This window comes from Chinchilla lanigera, unplaced genomic scaffold, assembly GCF_000276665.1.
Source record: "Chinchilla lanigera isolate Chin_1 unplaced genomic scaffold, ChiLan1.0 scaffold00065, whole genome shotgun sequence".
Lineage (NCBI taxonomy): Eukaryota > Metazoa > Chordata > Mammalia > Rodentia > Chinchillidae > Chinchilla > Chinchilla lanigera.
In genome coordinates, this window is record NW_004955466.1 from 5790355 (window position 1) to 5812144 (window position 21790).

A 21790-nucleotide genomic window follows, 5' to 3' on the forward strand; every position below is an offset into this window, starting at 1 on the left:
AGAGAGAAAGAGAGAAAGAGAGAAAGAGAGAAAGAGAGAAAGAGAGAAAGAAAGAAAGAAAGAAAGAAAGAAAGAAAGAAAGAAGTAAAGAAGAGACGGAGGAGGAAGAGATGCAGGGGAGGAAAAGAAAGAAAAAAAAAACAGGATGAGAAGAAAACAGCGAGGGAGGAAGACTTTAAGGAAAAGAATAAAAACCCAGAACTACAGCAGTAGAAACTAACAAAGAAAGGACTTTCAGTACAAGCGGAAGAAGCCAGCCTTACATCTCTAATTATCTCTGAAGACTTGGCTTTATTCTAGCATATTAGGATCAATGAAGCATAAAATAAATGATTATTCTGGATAACCAGAAGTTAATAATTATACCAAGTACATTCTGTATATAAAACAGAAAGATTTGAAGGGAAAAAAGTTAAATCAAAAATTAAATTTCCTTTTTAATTTGTGATGTATAAGCTGGGCATTTAAGTTTTCAAAAAATCTTATGCAAATCATTTGTTTCAAGTGATTATATTACTTTAAACATTTAAAAAAACAGAAATTCCTTTTGTCACATAGGAAGGCACCAACCATGGAAAGAGAAACTTACATGTACAGATGTCCTCATGATGTAATTTTTACTAAGTGGCTAAGAGTCATTTTGAAATCATACATGAGGTTGGGGGTGGAGCACCTGCCTAGGCCCTGGGTCTGATAACCTGCACCAAACAACAAAACTTATGTATCAATTTGATGTATGCAAATATTATATAAAAGCCTGGCATTGTGGTATTCCTACAGTCCCAGCTACTTTGGAGGCTGCAGTATATATTTAAAATACACACATACACACACATACATATACGCATCAGTACAGATATACCAATATAGACAGACAGACTGACAAACAGGTATCTTGGATTCCTGAGGGCAAATAAGACAATAATGCATGTAATACAATAAAACCTAGACCTAGTGCTCAGAACTGTCCCTATTTATTAACTGTTATTTTACTACATGATGTCATTTGTCTGTGCTACTCTCCCCAAAATACATTTTGCTGGCAGATTTTGTCAGATGTTCCTATGACTGATTACAAAGCTCTGAATGAAGGGTCAGAACGAATAAGATCTGGCTGCAGATGGGTAGAAAGCAGTGGCATGATAAAACAAAGGCACACACCTGTAATCCCAGCACTCAGGAGGGTGAGGCAGGAGGACTTCGGCAAGTTGAAGCCCAGCCTGCACTGCACAGTGAGTTCAAGGCCAGCATGAACTACATAGTGAGACCTTGTCTCAAAAAACTAAAACAAAAAATTCTCGGAACCAGGGATAAAACAAAATAAAAAGAGCAAAGCTTAGAAGTAGCCCAGACTGGATTTGAGGAAGAACCGCCCCTCAACAAATGTTTACTAAGTTCTCAGCAAGTGCAAGGCTACAGCAGGGTTGAGGGCGAGGCTGGGTCCCACCTTTACCCACAGGGGCTGTCATGCCAGTGCCTGACCTCTCGGGGCTCAGTCCCCATCTACAAAATGAGAACAGTCATTTATCTCCTGAGGCTAAGGCAGCGCCGGAGCTCTCCTCAACAGGGACTGCAGGACTCGTAAATGGATCATTTACAAAGTTTCTTACAGCTGGAACACTGTAAGAGATTGCTCCCTAATCAAACCGTAGCGGCACCACTGAAATGATACTCATTTTCAAGAACACCATGTTCTATGCAGGTTAACACAGTGCTGAAAACTTCGAGCCCAAAGCATGCGATTTCCCTCCAATTAAGTATCGATTCATTATATTTCTATCTTAAGTAAATTCAGCAGAAGTTATGAAATGAGTAAGAGAAAAGGTTTTCATTTAATGTTCTGATTTGTACTTCATTTAAACCCGGCCCTTTGAAAAGATTACAGGATAGTCTAAGACAATTTCATACAATTTTTAATTTTCTTTCTTTATGTATGTGAAGCCTAAGTCCTAAGCCATGATTAAACTGACACCGTGATTGGGATATATTACAGAGGTCTTCTCTGAGACAGTTTTCAGAAAGAACATCACACCTCATATTTTCAGGTCCACACTTAACAACTGCAGCTAATTTCCATAGCTAACAATTGTGGTTAATTTCAAAATTAGTTGATTATTATGCACATTGCCTAATTCTAACCTCTAGAATAATGAATGTAGAGACAGTTATTTTCTTAAGAGGGGTTAACTTACCTTCACAGTACAGATTTTAAAACTCCAACGGGCAAGTAGTTACCCACTTATAAGAAGTACCTGATGCGTGTATATTTTTAAGACCACTCTCATAAAAGAATCTCAGTTATCTCTTGGTGACTATAGGGCCTGATCCCCTATAAATAGTCATGTGTAATATACAGCGGTACCTTGGTTCACAAACAATTCTTTCCACAATTCTGATCACAAACCGAACTGGACAAGAACCAAATAAAATTTCCCGACATGGTTAACACTGAATCTAAGCCCTGAATTTGATTTGGTTCTCATCCAATTCAGATTGTGACCAGACCGTGAAAAGAATCCATTTCCTGAACTGAGGTGTATACGTGTGTACACAAAGGGTGCAGGTTACAGACGTGTCTTTGCTGCGTGTTGAGGATGAGCTCAGAAGTGCTGAGCTATACACGCCCACCCCTTTTCACTATTTCTAAATTTTGAGATGCGTCTTAAGGGCTGGGGAGGTAGAATGCTTGCCTAGCATGTGCAAGTCCTGAGTTCCGTCCCCAGCACTAGGAAAACAAACAAAAGCAAAACAACTCTGAGACAGGGTCTCGCTAAGTCACCCGGGCGACCTCCCGCCTCAGGCTTCTGAGGAGCTGGGATTCTGGGCCTCAGCCCCGTCCCGCCAGCCTCACTTTACACCAAAACAAAGTGAAGGTACTGCAGTGCTTGTCTGCAGACCGTGGAGCTGAGTGCTGAGGTGAGACACTCACTTCCTCGCTGACGAACTTCCACTCCTGCTTCAAGTCTTCACTCCACGTGGCCCACTCCCTGGCAGCTCCCAGCGCGCGCAGCCAGCGCGCCCACAGCGCAGCCGCGGCCCGGCGCACACACACGCCATCGCTGTCCGCGCTCCTGCGGCCCAGGCGCCCGGCGACGCGGCGCAGCTCCGCCAGCTCCTCTTTGGCTGCCAGGAGATCACACTCCAGGGCCTGAAGAAAGAAAAGACAAAGAACAGGAGGGACAGAATGTCTTGGTTTTTTCTGAAACTTATAAATAATCTCCAATTTTGAACAATGAATGATTTTAATCCTCGGCAAGCATCACACGTGCCATTTCTCGTCCTGCAGGAAGTCGATCTGGGCAGGTGAGCTTTACCTATGCATCCCATTCTGGGAGAATTTGGGCCATGGGGACAAATAATGACCCATGAGCCAAAATTTCCAAGTAAGAATGCATTCTCAAAGGTGAATATTCTAAAAGTATATTTTGTTATTCTAACTTGGCTATTTTACTAGGTAGTTCATCTGTACAGTCACTAGCAATATCGATACAATTTAAATTCTTTCTTAGTTCCTGTTTGCTTTTGGTGGATGTTAAGTGCAGATGACTTAAGATGCCCTCATCCAAATCCTACCAGCATCACACCAGACTCCAACAGACGACAATAAGCGAACACCGAACTGCTTAGGGAGAGCACAAATGACTCAGACGGGCGGTAACGGCCACAGCTCTGCGTGGGAGGCTCTGGTCCTGATCCAGCAGGGTCCCTCAAAGTAACGGCAAAGTGAAGGTTCGGGAGCGCCACCGTTAAGGTCAGGATGCTCGCAGGGAGGACTACACTGCATCCGGTTCATGAGCTCTCTCAGAACCACCACGCCGTGTTTTCTCCTTGGCTTCCGGTCTGAGCAATTTTCACAGGTCACAACTCAGGCTGAGGATTTCCACGGGCTGTGACAGAGCCACAGTGTCTGCTGCTTCCTGTGCTGTGACAACCGTCAAGCCGCTGCACAGACCCGCCGAGGACCCGCTGGGGACCGGCATAGGCCGTTACCTTGCTCTGCTCCAAGCGCCCCAAAGCTTCTTTGTAAGACACGGGCAGCGGGAACATGGCCAACCTGAGCGCCCTCTCTCCTTTCTGCAGGCGAGCACGGATTTCTTCTCTAGCGGTTCTGTAGCATTTGTAATCCTCAAGACACCTGGATGTGGCACAGTTAGAGAAAAAAGTGATACTAGATTTTATTAACACAATTTTGAACTCCCCGATGTTGAATTCTCCATGTTCAGTATTTTCAAAAATGAATGATCATTTTCTTTTCTTGTGCCATTTAATGCATTTCTACAAGTTTTTATTGATTACTCAGCCCCAGCGGGCTTACAGGTCGCCTTTGAACACAAACTTTAACAGGCACATAGGGCTGCCCTCAAATCAACTAACTTGGAGAGCTTTTAAAAAAGAAGAGTTCAAAAAAAAAAAAAAGAAAGAAAGAAAAAAGCTGGGCATGGTGGCGCGCACCTGTAATCCCAGCACTAGGGAGGCTGAGGCAGGAGGACTGTTATGAGTTCAAGGCCAGTCTGGGCTACAAAGTGAGCTCAAGGCCAGCCTGAACAGCATAGCAAGACTCTGTCTCAAAAAGACAATCAATCAATCAATCAATCAATAGGAAGAGTTCTTTTCATTAAAACAAAAACTGCTTCGTGAGCACCATTAATGGTCTGTGAATCGGTATAATTCACGTAGAAACCCACTAAGTCTTAAAAATGTTCTTACCTTTTGGTTCATTAATTCAACTTTTGCAATCTACCTTAAGGAACTAATCCTAAATATAAGGAACATCCTAAACATGATAGATAAAATCATTTGCTCGGTAAAATCTTACTTATCAGTAAAAACTATAACCAACAGTCTGGTTAAATTACAAGAAACAACTTTATAAACTTTTACATACCAAAAACAATTGTTTTTATAAAGGGTTTGTCACAATACGGAAAAAAGGGTAATGTTACACGGCCAAAAAGTAGAGTATTTTATACACAACACATAGTGAAATATTTAAAACACTATAAAGTTATGTATGTAAAATAGACTAACCCCAAATACTCACGGAGAACAATTTAAAAATCTGTAGCAAATGTATTTTAAAGCAAAAAAAACACACAAACTGGTAAGAAATTCAGGACCCAAACTCTACACAATGTATTTTGTTTGTTTGTTTGTTTGTTCTTTTTTGTCTTTTTGAGACAGGGTGCAGTTCAGACTGGCCTTGAGCTCACTCTGTAGCCCAGGCTGGTCTCAAACTCGAAACGATCCTCCTGCCTCAGCCTCCAGGGTGCTGGGATTACAGGCGTGCGCCACCATGCCCGGCTACAATGTAAACATACAGACACAAGCAAAGCTGTGACTCCAGGTTTTTGCCTGGAGCACAGATGTGCCGTTTTAGCTTCCTCTGACTCCTCTTATCATGTGGGCCTGGGTGGGTTGAAGAGATGTTTAATAGAAATCTCCCTCTGTAAAGCTATTTTGGTGCAAGACTGTGAAGGACTGGTCCTTACAGAGGAAGTTCCTACAAAGCAGTACGAAAAAGACAACCTAGTAAATCTGGATAAAGGCTCGCGTAGACATTTTACAGAAGAGAACTATGGATGATCCGTCAATATTCAGATCAAACTCAGCAGTAAGAGAAATGCAAATAAAACCACAATAAAGTAATACTTCTTACTCATTAAAATGACAAAAATGAAATCTCTGTCAAAAACAGCAAATGTTGGTAAGGGTATGAGACAACTGAAATATTTATTTGGCATTCATGCTCATATCTGTGGACCTAGGCAGCCGTACTCTTAGATATATACCACAGAAAACTCTTGCCTTTAAAAATGCTCTTAGGCTAGGCCTGTAATCCCAGCACTCGGGAGGCTGAGGCAGGTGGATCGTTGTGAGTTGGAGACCATCCTGGGCTACAAAGTGAGCTCAAGGCCAGCCTGAACTGCATTGCGAGACCCTGTCTCAAAAAGACAAAATAAATAAATAAATAAAAATAAAAATGTTCCTATGGGCACTCTTTATGAATTCAAGACAAAACAAAAACTGAAAACAATGCAAATGCCCATCAATAGCCAGGTATGCAGATTTTACTACAGACCAGGACATGAATAAGCACCAGGAGTATAATTATGACTTTGAAAGGGTGACAGAATATACATTACGTGTCAGTTTAAAAGTCATGGAAATAGAACACATCCATGGTATATGACAGAACGCAGGGAGAGGACAAATATATTTAAGTTAATAGTTCTGAGAGGAGACAGAAAGAACACACCGAAGAATTCAAATTCATGTTTACCTTTGAAACTTTAGGTACAGAAATGTTTATTTTTTGTTTTTGGGGGGTTTTTCTGAGATAGGGTCTCACCACACAGTTCAGGCTGGCCTTGAGCTCACTTTGTAGCCCAGGCTGGTCTCGAACTCGCAACGATCCTCCTGCCTCAGCCTCCTTCCCAAGTGCTAGGATTACAGGCGTGAGCCACCACGCCTGGCACAACATTTATTTGATCTCTTTATGCCCTATACATACTTTTACAAACATTCTCTTGAATGTAACCAATATCTAAAAAGAAAAACATTGAAATAGAATAAAAAGTTTATCCTAGTTTTCTTTAGTGACACATTTATCTTTACTTTTCCACACTGTCCAAATTATCTCCAACGCATACATATTATGTACAAAGAAAAAACCCTACATCTTACGTCGTTAAACCATTACTCTGAGGAAGACTTGCCTGGCTATCTCTGCTTCCTCTGCTTGGGCTGCCTCTTTCCAGGTCAAGCTCTTAGAAACGAGGTCCTGCAAAGTGTGCTGAAGCTGCATTTTGGCCTCCGGACTGGACACAGATCCCAGTTTTCTAGTGAGGTCCTCGATGACTGTTACTGTGGATTCCAATTCCTCTTGCTTCCGACACAACCTGGCTAGTGATTCCTCTGGGTCATGCAGGTCCACTCTGCGGGACACAAAGATGGCTTCGAGGGAAGCGAGGATTCCTACAGCCCCACTGATGGCTTCACTATAGCGTGTGAGATTTTCACAGGCGCTATTCAAGACATTCTGGGGAATAAGAGATTACAGACTGTGATAAAAAAACTCCAGATTCTCTTATGTTTTTAATGCAATTGTTGTGCTATTAATTTTAGTTTGGGCACATCACGGGGTAGCTTTGGACCTCTGTTTTGTCATTAAAGTACCGAAGAGTTCACTGACTTTAAAGGTCCCTTCTCGTCCACCTTTGTCATTATTCTGACTATAGCAATTGCTTCCTGAAACCGTATTAAAACTGAAAGGTACTCAAATTACCCCCACACTCATTATGAATCCATTTAAACAACCTACTAGGGTTCACCACATGACTATGTATTTTCTATAGCATTTACATCTATCAAAATATTTCAAATGTATTATCCAATAATATTTGAATCAAGTTAATTTCTCCATTTTATAATTTATTAGTTGACTGCGATACAATACTGTGTAAAGCATTATATAAAGTACAGTGTAAATGATGTCTAAGATATCTGCCCCACTATCAGAAGGAAAGGCAGTCTTTTGGAGTCACTCTTCAACAGAGGCCAGCAAATGATCGCAATGCCAACTCTGCTATTAAAACACAAAAGCAGCTGTATTCGCTCACCAACAAATGGGCACGGTTGTGTTCCAATAAAACTTTATTTATAAATCAGGTAGTATGGGCAGGATTTGGTCACCAGGGCTTAATTTGATGATCCCTGATCTAGACACAGACAGATCTCAATTTCATTCCTAATTCTGTTCATCTTACATGACAAGGAGAAAAATCTTCATGTTTCCGAGTTCAAATTTCCTTATTTTAATTTTATTATTTTTGCAGTACTGGAAATTGAACACAGGGACCTGTACATGATTGCAAAGCACTGTACTACTGAGCTACTCCCTAAACTCTTAATTTCCCTTTAAACTAGGCTAACGACAGCACTCACCTCACAGAGTTGCTGTGAGGATGAAATAGAGTACTTACTGTTGTGCTCAGCACGCTGTAAATTCTAAATAAAGACTTATCATTGGATATTCTTCCCTCAGTACTTCGTCATATCTTATTTTGTTTTCTTTTTTTTTTTTTTTTAGTTTTTTTGGTTTTTCTCCGGTACCAGGAACCGAACTCACGACCTTGTGCTTGCCAGGCAAGCGCTTTTGCCGCTGAGCTAAATCCCCAGCCCCTTCGTCATATCTTATTATCTCTAAAAACAAACAGCAACAACGGAAGTTTGTTCTGAGTTCAATAGGGGCGATGAGGGAAACAGAAATAAACGATGTCAGATGTGTCCCTTTCCAGGCTGCAATGTGCCAAATTCCAAAGCAGAGTGAGTCAAAATTGTAAAAATGGCTCACGGGATTTCTGAAAACAGCTATTTTCTTGTAGAAACTGTAGCTTCTTTACAAGTACAGATATTAATTAGAGTACAACAAAACAAAAATCATGAACTATAGGTGCATTTAATGACTCCTTTAAAAACTTACTGTGCGGAAGTCAATGCTTCTGCTAAGCTCCATTTGGAGATCTTCAATGTCACGCAGCTTTGTCTCCATGTCACCAGTTTCAGGAGAGTTTTCTTCTCTCTGCTTCTCAGCCAGAGTCACAGCTTTAATGCTGTACATTTCGGCATGAACTTGATCTTGAAGTGCTTCCCAATTAGCCTTCTCGTTCTGAATATGATTAATGTCCAAATTTATAAGCAAAGGCTTCTCTAGTTGAGATTTTATCCCATTTAAAACATGTAGAGAATTTTCCAGTTTGTCGTGAAAATGCTTTTCATCTACTTCCTTTGGCTGGAATTCAAGCGCCATGTTTTGGAGATCCCTGTTCAACCTATCATTTTCTCCTGCAGCCAGCTTTAGTTGTGCAATTTCTTTCTCCTTGAATGAATCATCAAAGGCCTTATTTTCACTTACTTGTTTAATTATGTCATTATACAAGCACTTGGCCTTCTCAGTTTTCTCAGCCAAAATCTGAGCACTGAGGAGACTGCTTTCTGGTGAAGGAGCAGGAGAGTTTAGTACTAGTTCAGCCTTTTTCTTAATTTGCAAATCTACAGCCTTCACTTGACTTAGTGCTGCTTGATACTTGCCATGTTCTGCCACAAGTATGTCCAACTGCTTGATTTTTTCTTCAAGTTCTTTCTCTTTTTCAAGCACTTGGGTTTGCAACTGCTCAAGCTGCGAGCCATCCCAGGTGAGTCCTGTATCATCAAACACTTCTCTAAGTTTCAGGACTCCTAAGATGCTACCTCGAATACCAGCAAGTCTGTCTTTAAGATGCTGAAATTCTTCTTTAATGTCCTGACCGACTTCTGGGTCCAGCAGTGGCTCACTGTGCTGTCCACGTGCAACCTCCTCCTGCAGCATGGATTTTCTTTCACGGAGTTCTCTGTAAGAACTTATCTTGTGTTGCACTTCACTACATTTATTCTGAATGCATCTTTGAATTGTGTTGACTCTAGTCTTCAGATTGCTCAAATGATTATGCAAAAACAATCTCTCAAACACATTGAGACCCTCAGAGATGTCTGTGAGTTCCCGAAGATGTGCTGCGATCAGGCTCTCAACGTCCTGCAGGGCCTTCTGGGACGCCTTCAGAGTGGCATGGTGACAGTCCAGTTCCGCTTCTGTGGGGGCCGCTTCCGCGTTGGGAATTATCAGTGCTTCCTGCCTTTGAAGTGTCAGCTGAGCCTCCCCCATCATTTCAAATAATTTGCTTCTTTCTTCCAACTTCAACTCTAATTGCTGTGACCTCTGAGTTGATTGGAAAACCAGCATTTGGTACTGGCTCTGTAAGTCCTCCAGGGTGCTATTTACATTGTCTCTCTCAGAGGCGGTGAGGCTGGGACCGACAGCTTTCACCTCCTCAGCCAGTGACTCTACAGCCTGCTGCTTGTCCAGAATGTCGGCCTGCCTCCCCTTGCATTTTCTGATCTGTGCAAGGATGTCATCGGGGAGAAGGGCAACCGGAAGCTCGAGTTCACCCAACAGACTCCTGACCCACAAGAGGGTCTCTTTCATCTCAATTTTTATGCTAGACTTCTGAATCTGACTTTCCACCTCTAGGTTCAATGGCTCCACGGCTTCCCACTGCTTCTTCAAATCATGTATTGCATCTTCCAAAACCTTCCTTTCTTTCTCTCCCCAAATCCTCTTCATCTGGACTTCAGCTCGACTCCTGATGACAGCAAATCCATGCTTGGCGGCCTGGAGCTCAGCAGCCGGGGCAACGAGGCTTTGGCTCCCGCCCTGCTCTTCTGGCGAGTTCAGCCCCAACAGTAGCCGCTGCTGCTGCTGCTGCAGAGAACTCTCAATGTCACGGATCTTACTCCTGAGGGAAGTGAATTCCTCCTGCTCCACGATGTGCTGAGAATACTTCTTCTGAACCAGCTGTTCCAGGTGTTCCCAACCGCGCTCCAGCTGCTCCATCTGACTCTGCAACAGCTGCTTATCCATGTCAGCCACGTGGTTCGACAACTTATCCCACTGGACCTTCAGTTCAATTAGAGAACCTTTTTCTTTTTCTATTGATTCCAGGAACTTGTTAATTTTCTCCAGATAGGTTTCACTTTCCAGGGGTCCCCTAGGATGAAAATAAAAATAGAGGTCACTAAGGCTTCACGTTTATTATACTCTAACATGGAGTAAAGGGTCATTAAAAGAAACCACCTCGGCTTTGAATTCACAAGAGCGAGCAAGGTATCTATAAAGAGTACCCTATCCTTAAATACTCAGAATCTTGCTTACTGTGGCTCCCAATTAATGCGTGACAATGCAAAGGCTGGCTGTAAAACAAGCAGAATAAAACCGAAGAGCCACAGAAGTGCAGGGAAAAATGCATGTGGAAATACTTCGTACGCTGTAAAGTACTTGGACAAAGGCTACTTTAGAGAAATTACGGGACCACCCAACACCTTTGTTACCACCTTCCCAACACAGATACTAACTGAAAAGCTGCAATACTAGGCTGATCTTTTAAACTACAAAACCACTTCCTCGAAAGATATTAAAAGTAACCCCGTTCATATATAAAGCAAGTATTTCAATGAGAACACACTTACATATTAGTATTATATTTACCATTATTTGCCATCATTTTCAAAGCCAAAGAAGTGCGTATCTCTCAAAGAAACTATTAAAATATATAAAATATGTACTAAAGGGGGCTGGGGATTTAGCTCAGCAGCAAAAGCGCCTGTCTGGCAAACGCAAGGTCGTGAGTTCGGTTCCCGGTACCGGAGAAAAACCAAAAACCAAAAAAAAAAAACAAAAAAAAATATGTACTAAAGTATTTAAACCAATCATGCTGATGCTAAGCAACTACATACATGCTTTCTCCACACATCAATTTGCCAGCATCTTTTTTGAAACGAATAAAAATATAAACAACACAGAGGGCCGGCAATATAGCTCAGTGCACAATGCCTGCCTGGCAAGTGTAAGGTCCTGAATTTGATTCCCTGTACCAAAAAACAAAACAAAACAAAAAAAATGATACAGAATTTCAAAACAAGATGACAGCAAATTTTTTTTTTTAATTTTAATTTTTTTTTTTTGGTACCAGGAATCGAACTCAGGAGCTTGCACTTGCCAGGCGGGCGCTTGTGCCACTGCGCTCTATCCCCGGCGATGACAGCAAATGAACAATGGTTATTATATTGCATATTGTTATCTTCAAAGTAGTTGCTAGGATTATCAGACACAGGCATGCAAAACTGATCAAACAATATACGCAGCACTAGTTGTTCCTTTCAATGAACTAATAGAAATCAGCAGTACAATTATCTTAGCTATCTTGTGTGTGTGTGTGTGTATATACATATATATACATATATATTTTTTTTTCCTTCTTTCTTACACTTTCCGACCTCCAAACTCTGAAATATACGTTTTTGTTGTTTAGAGGCCGCCCAGCCTGAGCGCATGTCCGTGGTACCGTTTTTAAAATCGCGCTCTCCTTTCACACTGCTGGGTAGACCAGCAGCCCCGCGCCCGCCCAGCCAGCAAGACCGTGGGAAGGGAAGGGAGTGCTGCGCTCGCACTTACACTCTGAGACTTCCCTTCTCCGCCCGTGAGTCACTCAGGGAGGACTCGAGTGCAGCGAGGCGTTCCTGGAAATCTTGCAGGAGACGGTACTGGCTTTCTTTGTTTTTCTTCAAAGCAGACAGCGCCTGAAGCAGACTGTCCAGGCGGCGAGAGGACCGCCCTGTCTCGCGGAGACCCACGGCGCTCGTTTCTGCGTTGTGGAGCTGTTCGGACTGTGCCAGTGGTTCCATGGCTTCCTTCCTTGCTTCCAACTGGGTATATAATTCCTACCGACAAGATGCGCACAGCAGTAAATACACACCCACTCCTGTTCGTTCATTTTCTTTCTTCTCCTCCTTCTCTCAGATAACCAAACCTATCCCCAAATACTTTATGTGCACACAGGAAAACTAAGGTCATGACATCTACCACATTTGTTTCACCTGCGTCATGTTAAAATCTGTACTAAAACGCACCACTGACCCAACATTTAATATCAATCAGATCACCCCACTGTCGCAAAAATTCTGTTATTTCTTGTCCTTCTCTTTTCTTTCCCTTTCTCTTCTTTTGAGACAGGGTACTGCTCTGTCGTCCAGGTGGGTCTCCAATTTCTGGACTCAAGCGATTCTCCTGCCTCAGTCTCTGAAGTAGCTGCAATGTCACTGTGCCCTATTCTAGGTTCTCTGATTTCTTTTTCTTTTTCTTTTTTTTTTTTTTTTTGGTACCGGGAAACTCAGGACCTTGTGCTTGCCAGGCAGGCACTTGTGCCACTGAGCTATACCCCGGGCCCTAGGTTCTCTGATTTCTAAGGAAAAATTCATCTTATTTTTTACATACATCACCGCTCTTCCCTTTTTAGATACACATTTACTGTTATATAATCTCAGCTAAAATTGTAGGGATCGGGGCTGGGGATTTAGCTCAGCAGCACAGTGCCTGCCTGGCAAGCGCAAGGTCATGAGTTCCATTCCTGGTACCAGAAAACAAACAAACAAATAATAATAATAATAATAATAATAATAGAATAAAATAAAATTGTAGAGATCATTTGTGGTTTCCTTTTTTAAAAACATGACCATGGAGGCCGGGAGCTCAGTGGCACAGCGCCTGCCTGGCATACACAAGGTCCTGAGTTCCATTGCCGGTACTAAAAAAAAAAAAGCCATGACCATGCATTGGATTTTCAGACTACTTTACATAGTTAAAGATACATAAATACCCTAATACAGCCTCTAAACACAGCTGTAAAAACAAAGGAGGAGGACCCTATCACATTGACCATGAGGAATAATAAAAAGAATTCATCAGAAGCAGAAGAATACACTTGACTATGAAAAAAAAAGGATAGCAAGTCAGAAGCTTCAACATTTCTCCTGGTTTTCTTCCTGAAAAAGTCCACAGGAACTTTTTGAAAGTGAAGGAAGACCGATGCCCATTAAACTCTTCCACCGTTTAAATGGAATGATTTATACAACTTACTGATTAGTACATAATTATAGAGTTACCAAATTGATCATCAGGCAAAGGTTAAGTAGACTTTTCACTCTGTGCAAGCAAGTTTCTGGTAATTACAAGATATTGTACTGTGCCGGGCAAACGACGCAATCACGCCGCAGCGATGCTCGTGTTTCCATACCTCTATTGCTTTTAATTGTTCACTTCTTAACACAGCATCTAACTCTAAAGGTTGATTTTGCAGCTCATTGACTTTCTGCTCATCGTCAGTGCTTTTCATGCTTTCTTGAACACTGAGAGAAAGTTGTTTTGACAAAACCGTTTCCACAGCTGAATTCTGAAAGCACAAAAAGATTGTTGAATAGTCCACCTTCCAAGTGAAGCATTTTAATTTCTCTTAACAAAAACCATTCTCCTTTGTTCTATTTACTCAGAGAAAAGACTTTAAAGAAGACTCTACGGGTACTACCAAAGATGATTGATTCTGTACAATAATTAGTATCTATGTGGTAGGTATCCTCCCAAAGAAATTAAAAAACATCATAATACAGGGATATAAGCAAACCCATGTTTATAGGAGCACAATTCAGCCGGGCATGGTGGTGCATGCCTGTAATCCCAGCACTCAGGAGGCTGAGGCAGGAGGATCGCTATGAATTCAAGGTCAGCCTGGGCTACAAAGTGAGCTCAAGGCCAGCCTGAACTGCACAGCAAGACCGTCTCAAAAATAAATAAATAAATAAATAAAATAAAAAAGAGACACACACACACATAAAAGACAAAAAAGGGAGCACAGTTCATAATATGTAACTCTTGGAAGTGGCCTTTATGTCCATCAACTGACAAATGTGTAAAGAAAATGTGGTATTCACACACCAGCGGAACGCTACTCTGCTCTAAAAAAGCATGCATCTGAATTGTCTGTAGGAAGATGGATGCACCTTGAGACCGTATGTTAAGTGAAATAACTCAGACACAGAAGCTTAAATATGGCATGGCTTCTCTGAGATGAGAAACCAAAACTATAAATTAAAGAGCAAAGTAAGAGATAATGAGACCCAGAGAGACAGATCTTTTACAAATGGGAAGAAGACCAAAAGATGGAGGGAGGGGATGAGAAAGAAAGAATGAAGCCGTGCTGTGTCCATGGTCCATCTCCCTGCGGTGAATGGAATCATTATGAACTGCAAACAAGCACTGATACAAATAGATTTTTTTTTTTTTTTTAAAAAAACCTACATTGGTACTCCCTCAAAACGCAAAACGTTTTCCACAAATACTACAACTTCTAATTTTGCTCCATTATATCCTGAGGCAGAACATGGTCTTAAAGAAAACAGATATCAAAGAGCCGAAGTTACCAAAGGTGTATTAGCATTCACGCTGATGGCCAGGCCAGGGCAAGGGCCAGCTACTTGTGGGTATCTCTTGGGAGAAGGTTAGAGTAGGCGGAGGAAACAGTGGGACCTCATGATGTTAACAGTAAACTATCTTAAACCAGTCAGCTGTAAGAATTAGGACCTGGGTAGGACAGGGCATGTTATCCACTTAAAGGAGTAACTTGATCTGTTTTGAAAGCTTCAAGACTTGAGGTTCTCAACAGGACACACAGAGTCAGAGCACCTGGACTCATTAATTCCTTTATTCATTTTGTTTGTTTGTTTTTGAGGCAGGGTCTCACTCTGTAGTTCAGGCTGGCCTTGAGCTCCCTTATGTAGCCCAGGCTGGCCTCAAACTCAGAAGGCCTCCTGCTCCAGCCTCCCGAGTCCTGGGATTATAGCCATGTGCCACCACACCCAGCTCATTCTTTTTGAGACAGGGTTTCACTATGCAGTTCAGGCTGGCCTTGAACTCACATTGTAGCTGAGGCTGGTCTCCAACTCACAATGCTCCTCCTGCCTCAGCCTCCCAAGTGCTGGGATTATAGGCATGCTCATTTATTTTTTTCAATAGGTGTTTGTTGAGCACTTACATGTACCAGGCACTATACCAGTGATTTTTAAAGATTTCCATTATTTTGTTAAGATGCTTGTTTTATTTCTAGGTACTTTATAAATGAAAAAATCATTTAATTTTGCTTTATGCTTTGATGCCAGTAAAGTCTTTAAAGTATCACATCTGTAACGAATTATGTCTATATCCCCAAAACAAGGGAGGAATTGGCTTAAAAGTAATTCCTGGATAATGAGATATTAATAATGGAGGAAACTGGGCATGGGGGTACAAGCAAACTTTCTATATTTCTGTGAATTTAAAGTTACTCTAAAATTTAAAGTTCATGTAAACAAAGTGTCTGGAGTTTCATAATTCTAACTGGTAAGAGAATTTGGTTGCTTTTGGTTTTGAAGTACAGCACAAGTCACTTCTTTGAAAAAGTTGCAAATAACCCGGTGTGGTGGTGCACACCTATAAATCTAGCACTCTGGGAAGCTGAAGCAGGAGGATTGCAAATTTCAAGACCAGCCTAGGCAACTTAGTGACTTTGTGAGACATTGTCTCAAAATAAAAAATAAAAGGGCTTGTGGATGTAGCTGAGTGAGAAGGCCCTGGTACAATCCTAGAACCATCTCTCTCTCTCTTACACACACACAGAGAGCTGCAAATGATGAAAAGCTAAAGGGAGGGCGACATCTCAGAGGAACGATTCCAAAAGACTGTGAGAGGAAAGGCGCACAGCGCAGGTTTCATCTGTCAGGTTCACAAGGTTCTGCCTGTGGGCCAGGCATCTGCCTTCTTCTACCTGCAGGGTACTCTGTCCCAGCAAACCCTACCAATGTACCTGGACACAAGAGCATCTGAGCTAAGAGCCTAGATCCTAGGCCCTGGGAGAGCTCCTGAGAATCCAGAGCCGTGGTCTCTCACCCGAGGAACCAGTGCCTGGGCACCGCCATGGCACAGGAAACACTTCCGCCATCTGCAGCGACTGCCTTCACTGGTTGGAAAAAGGACACCTCTCTACCCGGAGTCACCCCCAAGCATCATTCTTTCATCAACCCTAAGGGCCTTTTTCTACCTTGGCGGACAAGCCAACAGAATCCCTCAAACGAACACTTCAAATTTAAAAGGCAACGGTCCTATGCTCATGCCAGCGGGTGGAACCCCGACTCTGGGCCATGATTGGCTCCTGCAAAGTTCCTTCTGCAACAGTCATCCCTTGCTCACAAGCCTTGGCTATGCTTTAGCTTGATTTTGGAAGCTCATCTCAAACGCTTCATCTTAAATTATACAATACTGTAAATATACAAAAAGAACAAAAATAACAGACGCTGTGACTGAAAACACTCAACTCTTATTTCATCTCTTCCTCCCTAGAACAAACCACTATTCTAAACTCCATGTATATACACTGTTACACTTTTCCTACATATGACAGAACTCATGCAGCATTGTTTTATGTGTTTTTAAAATTCTTATAGAAGCCAGGCGTGGTGGCGCACGCCTGTAATCCCAGCACTCGGGAGGCTGAGGCAGGAGGATCACTGCAGCCTGGGCTACAAAGTGAGCTCAAGGCCAGCCTGAACTACATAAGCGAGACCCTGTCTCAAAAAAGACCAAAATAAATAAATAAATAAATAAAATTCTTATAGAAAGTTGAATCATGTATGCAAATGGGGGGCCAAGAATATAGCTCAGGGGAATCATGCCTGCCTGGTAAGCATGATATCCTGAGTTCAATTCCTGTTACAATTAAAAAAAAAAAAAATTAGGTTCATGGGTATAAATCTAATATAGCCAATTCAGTTCTGTAGCTGTTCTGTTTGGGTTTTTTTGTTTTTTGTCTGTTTTTCTTCTGGTACCAGGAATCGAACTCACAACCTTGCGCTTGCCAGGCAGGCACTATGCCACTGAGCTAAATCCCCATCTCCTTAGATGATCTGATGGATGGGTAATAAACAAGTCTGATTTATGTTAGGCTACTGTGGACAAATATATTGTTTCCAGCTCTTCCACCCTACGTATGGCTGTGACGCACACCTTTGTAAAGTTCTTGCCCAGGGTCCTTTCGCTTCTCAATAGATAGTTACTGACTTATTCCCCAAAACAGATTAGTTTCTATGCCTCCCAGGGAGGCAGCCGAAAGAGGCCAGTCAACAGAAGCATCACCGTTCCTTTTCCAGCCCACGGTCCCTGACTCTGGCTACACTGTGACAGCCAGAAGCCTAAGTGCACCAGTCGGACCCTGCCAACAGGGGGGACCAAGTGTCCCTGCAGATACGAAGCAGTGACAACAACTCTAGGCAAAAGCATTATCACCACAAGAGACAAAACAAAAGATCAACGGAGTCTGCATCAATGACCGCCATGCTCTCTAAGTGCAACTCTTCAGGTAACACCTACTGTGCTAATGTGACCCGGGAGGCCCTGGTGACTCAGCCAGCTGTGCCCAGCTCTTAGGCCTCACTTCTGTGCCTTTCTGCTGCCTTCAACCCGCTGTGCTCCAGCCACGGTGCCCTTAGCTTCTGGAATCTTCCACTTCCTCCCACCACTTTGTTCATGGAGTGCCTTTAGTCAGCCTCTGGAATCTTCCACTTCCTCCCACCGTTTTGTCTGCTGAGCTCTGCTAACTCCAGCTGACCTTTCCAGCGGTCTCAGGTCTCAAGCTGCTTGCTGACAGAAGCTGTCTCTGACCCTACTGCCCATGTCAGGTGGCACTGCTAGAGACCAAGAAGGAACTAGGTGCCTTCCTTTAATTTCCTGCCATTGCAGTGTCCTTAGTGTAACCCCTTGATTCATGTACCAGGCCAGCCCAGAAGCTCTGTCAGAACAGAGGTCGTGTCTATGTCTCAATTCTCAGTGCCTGCTAAATAACCTTTTACTGAATGGATATACTGATAAATTCAAGCCAGAGGGAAGAAAACGGATTTTACTTAGTCTGCTATGGTCCATAGTTATAACTGGTGAGTTGTGATGTGCAACGGAAAGAACTTGAAAGCCTGTCAGTCTAGCGGGGGCGGCGCAGACTGGTTAGGAACGACAGAAACGGGGTTCGGGTGGGGCTGAAGTGGGGAGATCAGAAAGGAGCGTGGGAACTGTGCGACAAGGCACTCAGGAGGGCTCAGTAAAGGTCACACAGCACGTGAGTGAACTAAGGGCTCTACAAGGTCCCATGATAAAGAAAATCTAGTTGAATTTGTTTAGCCTCACATCCCTCGAAGTTCTTTAGACCCCAATTTTCTCCTATGTAACGTGGCCTGCAGATGGCGGGGTAAAGCTCCGAGAACCAGACTGTGTACACAGCACCCACAGGCTCCCGCCCCTGCGCGGCTGGGCCTCCTCCTGCCTGAAACACAAGGGTTAGGTTTTCTGTTGTTGTCGTTGTTTTTGGAACCGGGAATCAAACTCAGAACCTTGCGCTTGCCAAGCAGGCACTTGTGCCGCTGAGCTATATCCCCAGCCCAAACACAAGGATTAGGACAGAAAATTTCTAAGGTCCTCCCTCAGCCTACGATTTTAGGACCCTGGAGCCCGTTTTCAAATGCATATAGCTTGTGGATGGCAAAACAAGTACACATGCAAGCGGCTTACCCTGTAAAGGACTGAATCCGGGCTTACAAACACCACCCCTGCGGGAAGAAGCAAGCCTGCAACCTTAGCCAGCACGAGCAGAGGAGGACGCTGAGAAGACAAGTGCACACAGGACCTATCTGTGCCCATCGGCTCAGCCCCCGGGATCAACGGCATCATCCTCTGTCTCCGTTCCCTCAACCAGGGCCGGAAGCCTTGCCTGCTCTGCCTACATCTGCGCTCGTCGATCTTCTGGGGTTCATCTGTGGATGCCTTCTTCACTACCAAAATGTGACTGCTCAGAAACTTGCGACAAGGATAAATCCTATTCAGAAAGGCTCACGAGCAATTATACCAAAGGACGAGAAATTTAAAGAAGTAATCACACAGGCTTTGTGCGTGGGTTTGGTTGTTTTGCCCCCGCCCCTTAAAGCGAGTGTGTCTTGCAGGTTGGCATCTGGGAAGAAGGGGCAGGAGAGGACTCTGGGTCTCAGTTAAGCTGTGCTGTTGCTCTCTGACTCTTAGAAGAACAGTAAAGCAGGAATGTGTAAGCTCCCCTGCTTCCAGTCTTTAGTATTTCCCATTATGGACAGGAAACCCAAGTCCCAAAAGAGGGTTCACTGTTTACCACACCCTAACCTGTTACCTCACTTAGCCTATAGAGAAAAGAGGGGAGGCAGTTCTGTCTATTCACTTTTTAAAACTCAGAAATTCACTTCTGTAAAAACATGGTAGATGTTATACTGGACCATCATTACTTAGCCCCTTCAGAATAAATTTTGCAACTTCTTCTGTCTCCAGGCCTGCGTTAGTATTTCCAATATTGAAGAAAAAGTCAGCAGAAGGTCTAGATCTAAAATAATTCCTCAAGTTCTTCCACACGAAACTCTTAGCAATGGATTCAAATGCAGACATGCTCTGATGGCAATTTTCCCCTCCTGGTCCTCACAATTGGGCCCAGGGCCTTCACACTGAGCTAAAGCTCTACCCATTTTAAAATTTTTATTTTGAGACAAGGTCTCACTAAGTTGTTAAATTGCCCAGGCTGGGCTTGAAAATTGCAATCCTCCTGCCTCAGCCTCCCAGGGTGCTGGGATTACAGACCTTTGCCACCAGCATAATGGCAATTTTGAATCATACTTTCAACGAAGATTAAGGACATTTTCTAGAGAAACTAAATAAAAACTTTCCAAAACTTTGGAAACTACTTAAAATAATCTAATGAAATGACCTCTTGATTACCTGCCAAAAGGCAGGTGAAGTATTACGTATTTGCTTAATGTTAAAGCTCTCACAATTGTATCCTCAGTCTAACAGAAAAATCCGTGCAAAAGAGGGATCAAAAATGTTTTAGTGAATTTGTTTATTTTCACTGTTACAACAGTTTTAGAATAATCAGATTTATAATTTTGTACAAATTTTTTATGGCTTTTTGTACTCCTTATGTTGAGAGTCCTGCATCTGTCACTGTCCCTGAATAATAGCATCGGTCATATTACACATGCATATGGTTGAGCTTTGATTTCTTTTACCAACTGGTGTTGTTCAACCATGAAATTGCTCATGGCTGGGCATGGTGGTGCACGCCTGCAATCCCAGCACTTAGGAGGCTGAGGCAAGAGGATTGCTGCGAGTTCGAGGCCAGCCTGGGCTACAAAGTGAGCTCAAGGCCAGCCTGAACTGCACAGTGAGATCTTGTCTCAAAAAAAAGACCAAAAAAAAAAAAAAGAAGAAATTGCTTGCGGCCTTTCACAGTGTAATGTTACATAATGCTGCACAGTCTAATGTTACAAACTAAGCATAGTACTTATGACAGAAAAATACGCAGCACAGATTCAGAAAAAAATTCATGTTACGAAAGAGTAAAAGTCAAGTCTTGCTAGACAATTAAAACTAGTTTTCTGTAATCCAGATCTAGGGAAATTGTTGGCAGGCTTAATCCTGTCATCTGCTCTGAAAACATCGTTTTAATGATATATCATAAATTATCAGTAACTCATCATTGAAGGTTAAGTAAAATGCTTAATAAATTAGAAAAGACACTGGGTCATGAGCTTTCTATAGTCTTCAATATCCTCTACTGAGTTATGGAGGCTCCTGATCAAAGAGGGTCTGAAAAGTTAGTTTAGAAGTTATAAGGGAGCCAGGTGTGGTGCTGTACTCCTGTAATCCAGCACTTGGGAGGCTGAGACAGGAGGATCGCTGCGAGCTCAAGGCCAGCCTGCACTGCATAGTGAGACCCTAACCTCCTTCCCCAATGTCAAGAAGGACCGCCTCTTCTTATAATTTCTCTCATGTGAAGCACTCATGCTTTTCCTTTTTCAGTATCGAGTCCTCATTAAACACTCTCAGGAAAGTTTCTTTCATATACACAATCTCAAGCGTTTCACCAACTGAGGCTTTAACCCTTCAGACACATTCCTACCTAATACCTAATACAGTGGGATTTATAAAAAGATTTTCCCCGTGGCCAGAGAGGGGCTCCGGCATGTAACTCTGTTCTGCACATTTCTAGAAAAACCCCAGCCGCCTCCTTTAATCTTCCGCGCATCTCTGCTCCACGATTCCCTCTCCCCTTATGTGCTCTCACCCTGACCGCTCTGGCCCCCTCCGCACCACCCTGCACCGTGGGAGACGTCCGGAAGCCCTCACTGGCCTGCGCACTCCGCGCCTTTCCCAGCAATCTCTCTCCCCAGGGAACCTCAGGGAGACTTGGCAGCCTCACCCCACGTGATCTGACAACATTTAAAAGTGCACTTGTAGCCTGTAATCCCAGCACTCGGGAGGCTGAGGCAGGAGGAT

The 21790-nt window shown here is 42.9% G+C and overlaps 1 protein-coding gene across 4 annotated transcripts in view; it reads right to left on the bottom strand.

Moving 5' to 3' along the window:
• The window catches only part of Syne2 (spectrin repeat containing, nuclear envelope 2), a 279867-nt gene that overhangs the window by 143839 nt on the left and 114238 nt on the right, over positions 1-21790 (bottom strand). For all 4 annotated transcript variants that reach the window (XM_013521919.1, XM_005399143.2, XM_005399142.2 and 1 more), the window contains exons 45-50: positions 13665-13820; positions 12047-12312; positions 8483-10583; positions 6717-7039; positions 3991-4135; positions 2930-3148 (exon numbers count right to left, since the gene is read on the bottom strand). In XM_013521919.1, coding sequence (XP_013377373.1) covers positions 2930-3148; positions 3991-4135; positions 6717-7039; positions 8483-10583; positions 12047-12312; positions 13665-13820 — 3210 coding nt within the window. The remainder of the gene's footprint in view (positions 1-2929; positions 3149-3990; positions 4136-6716; positions 7040-8482; positions 10584-12046; positions 12313-13664; positions 13821-21790) is intronic.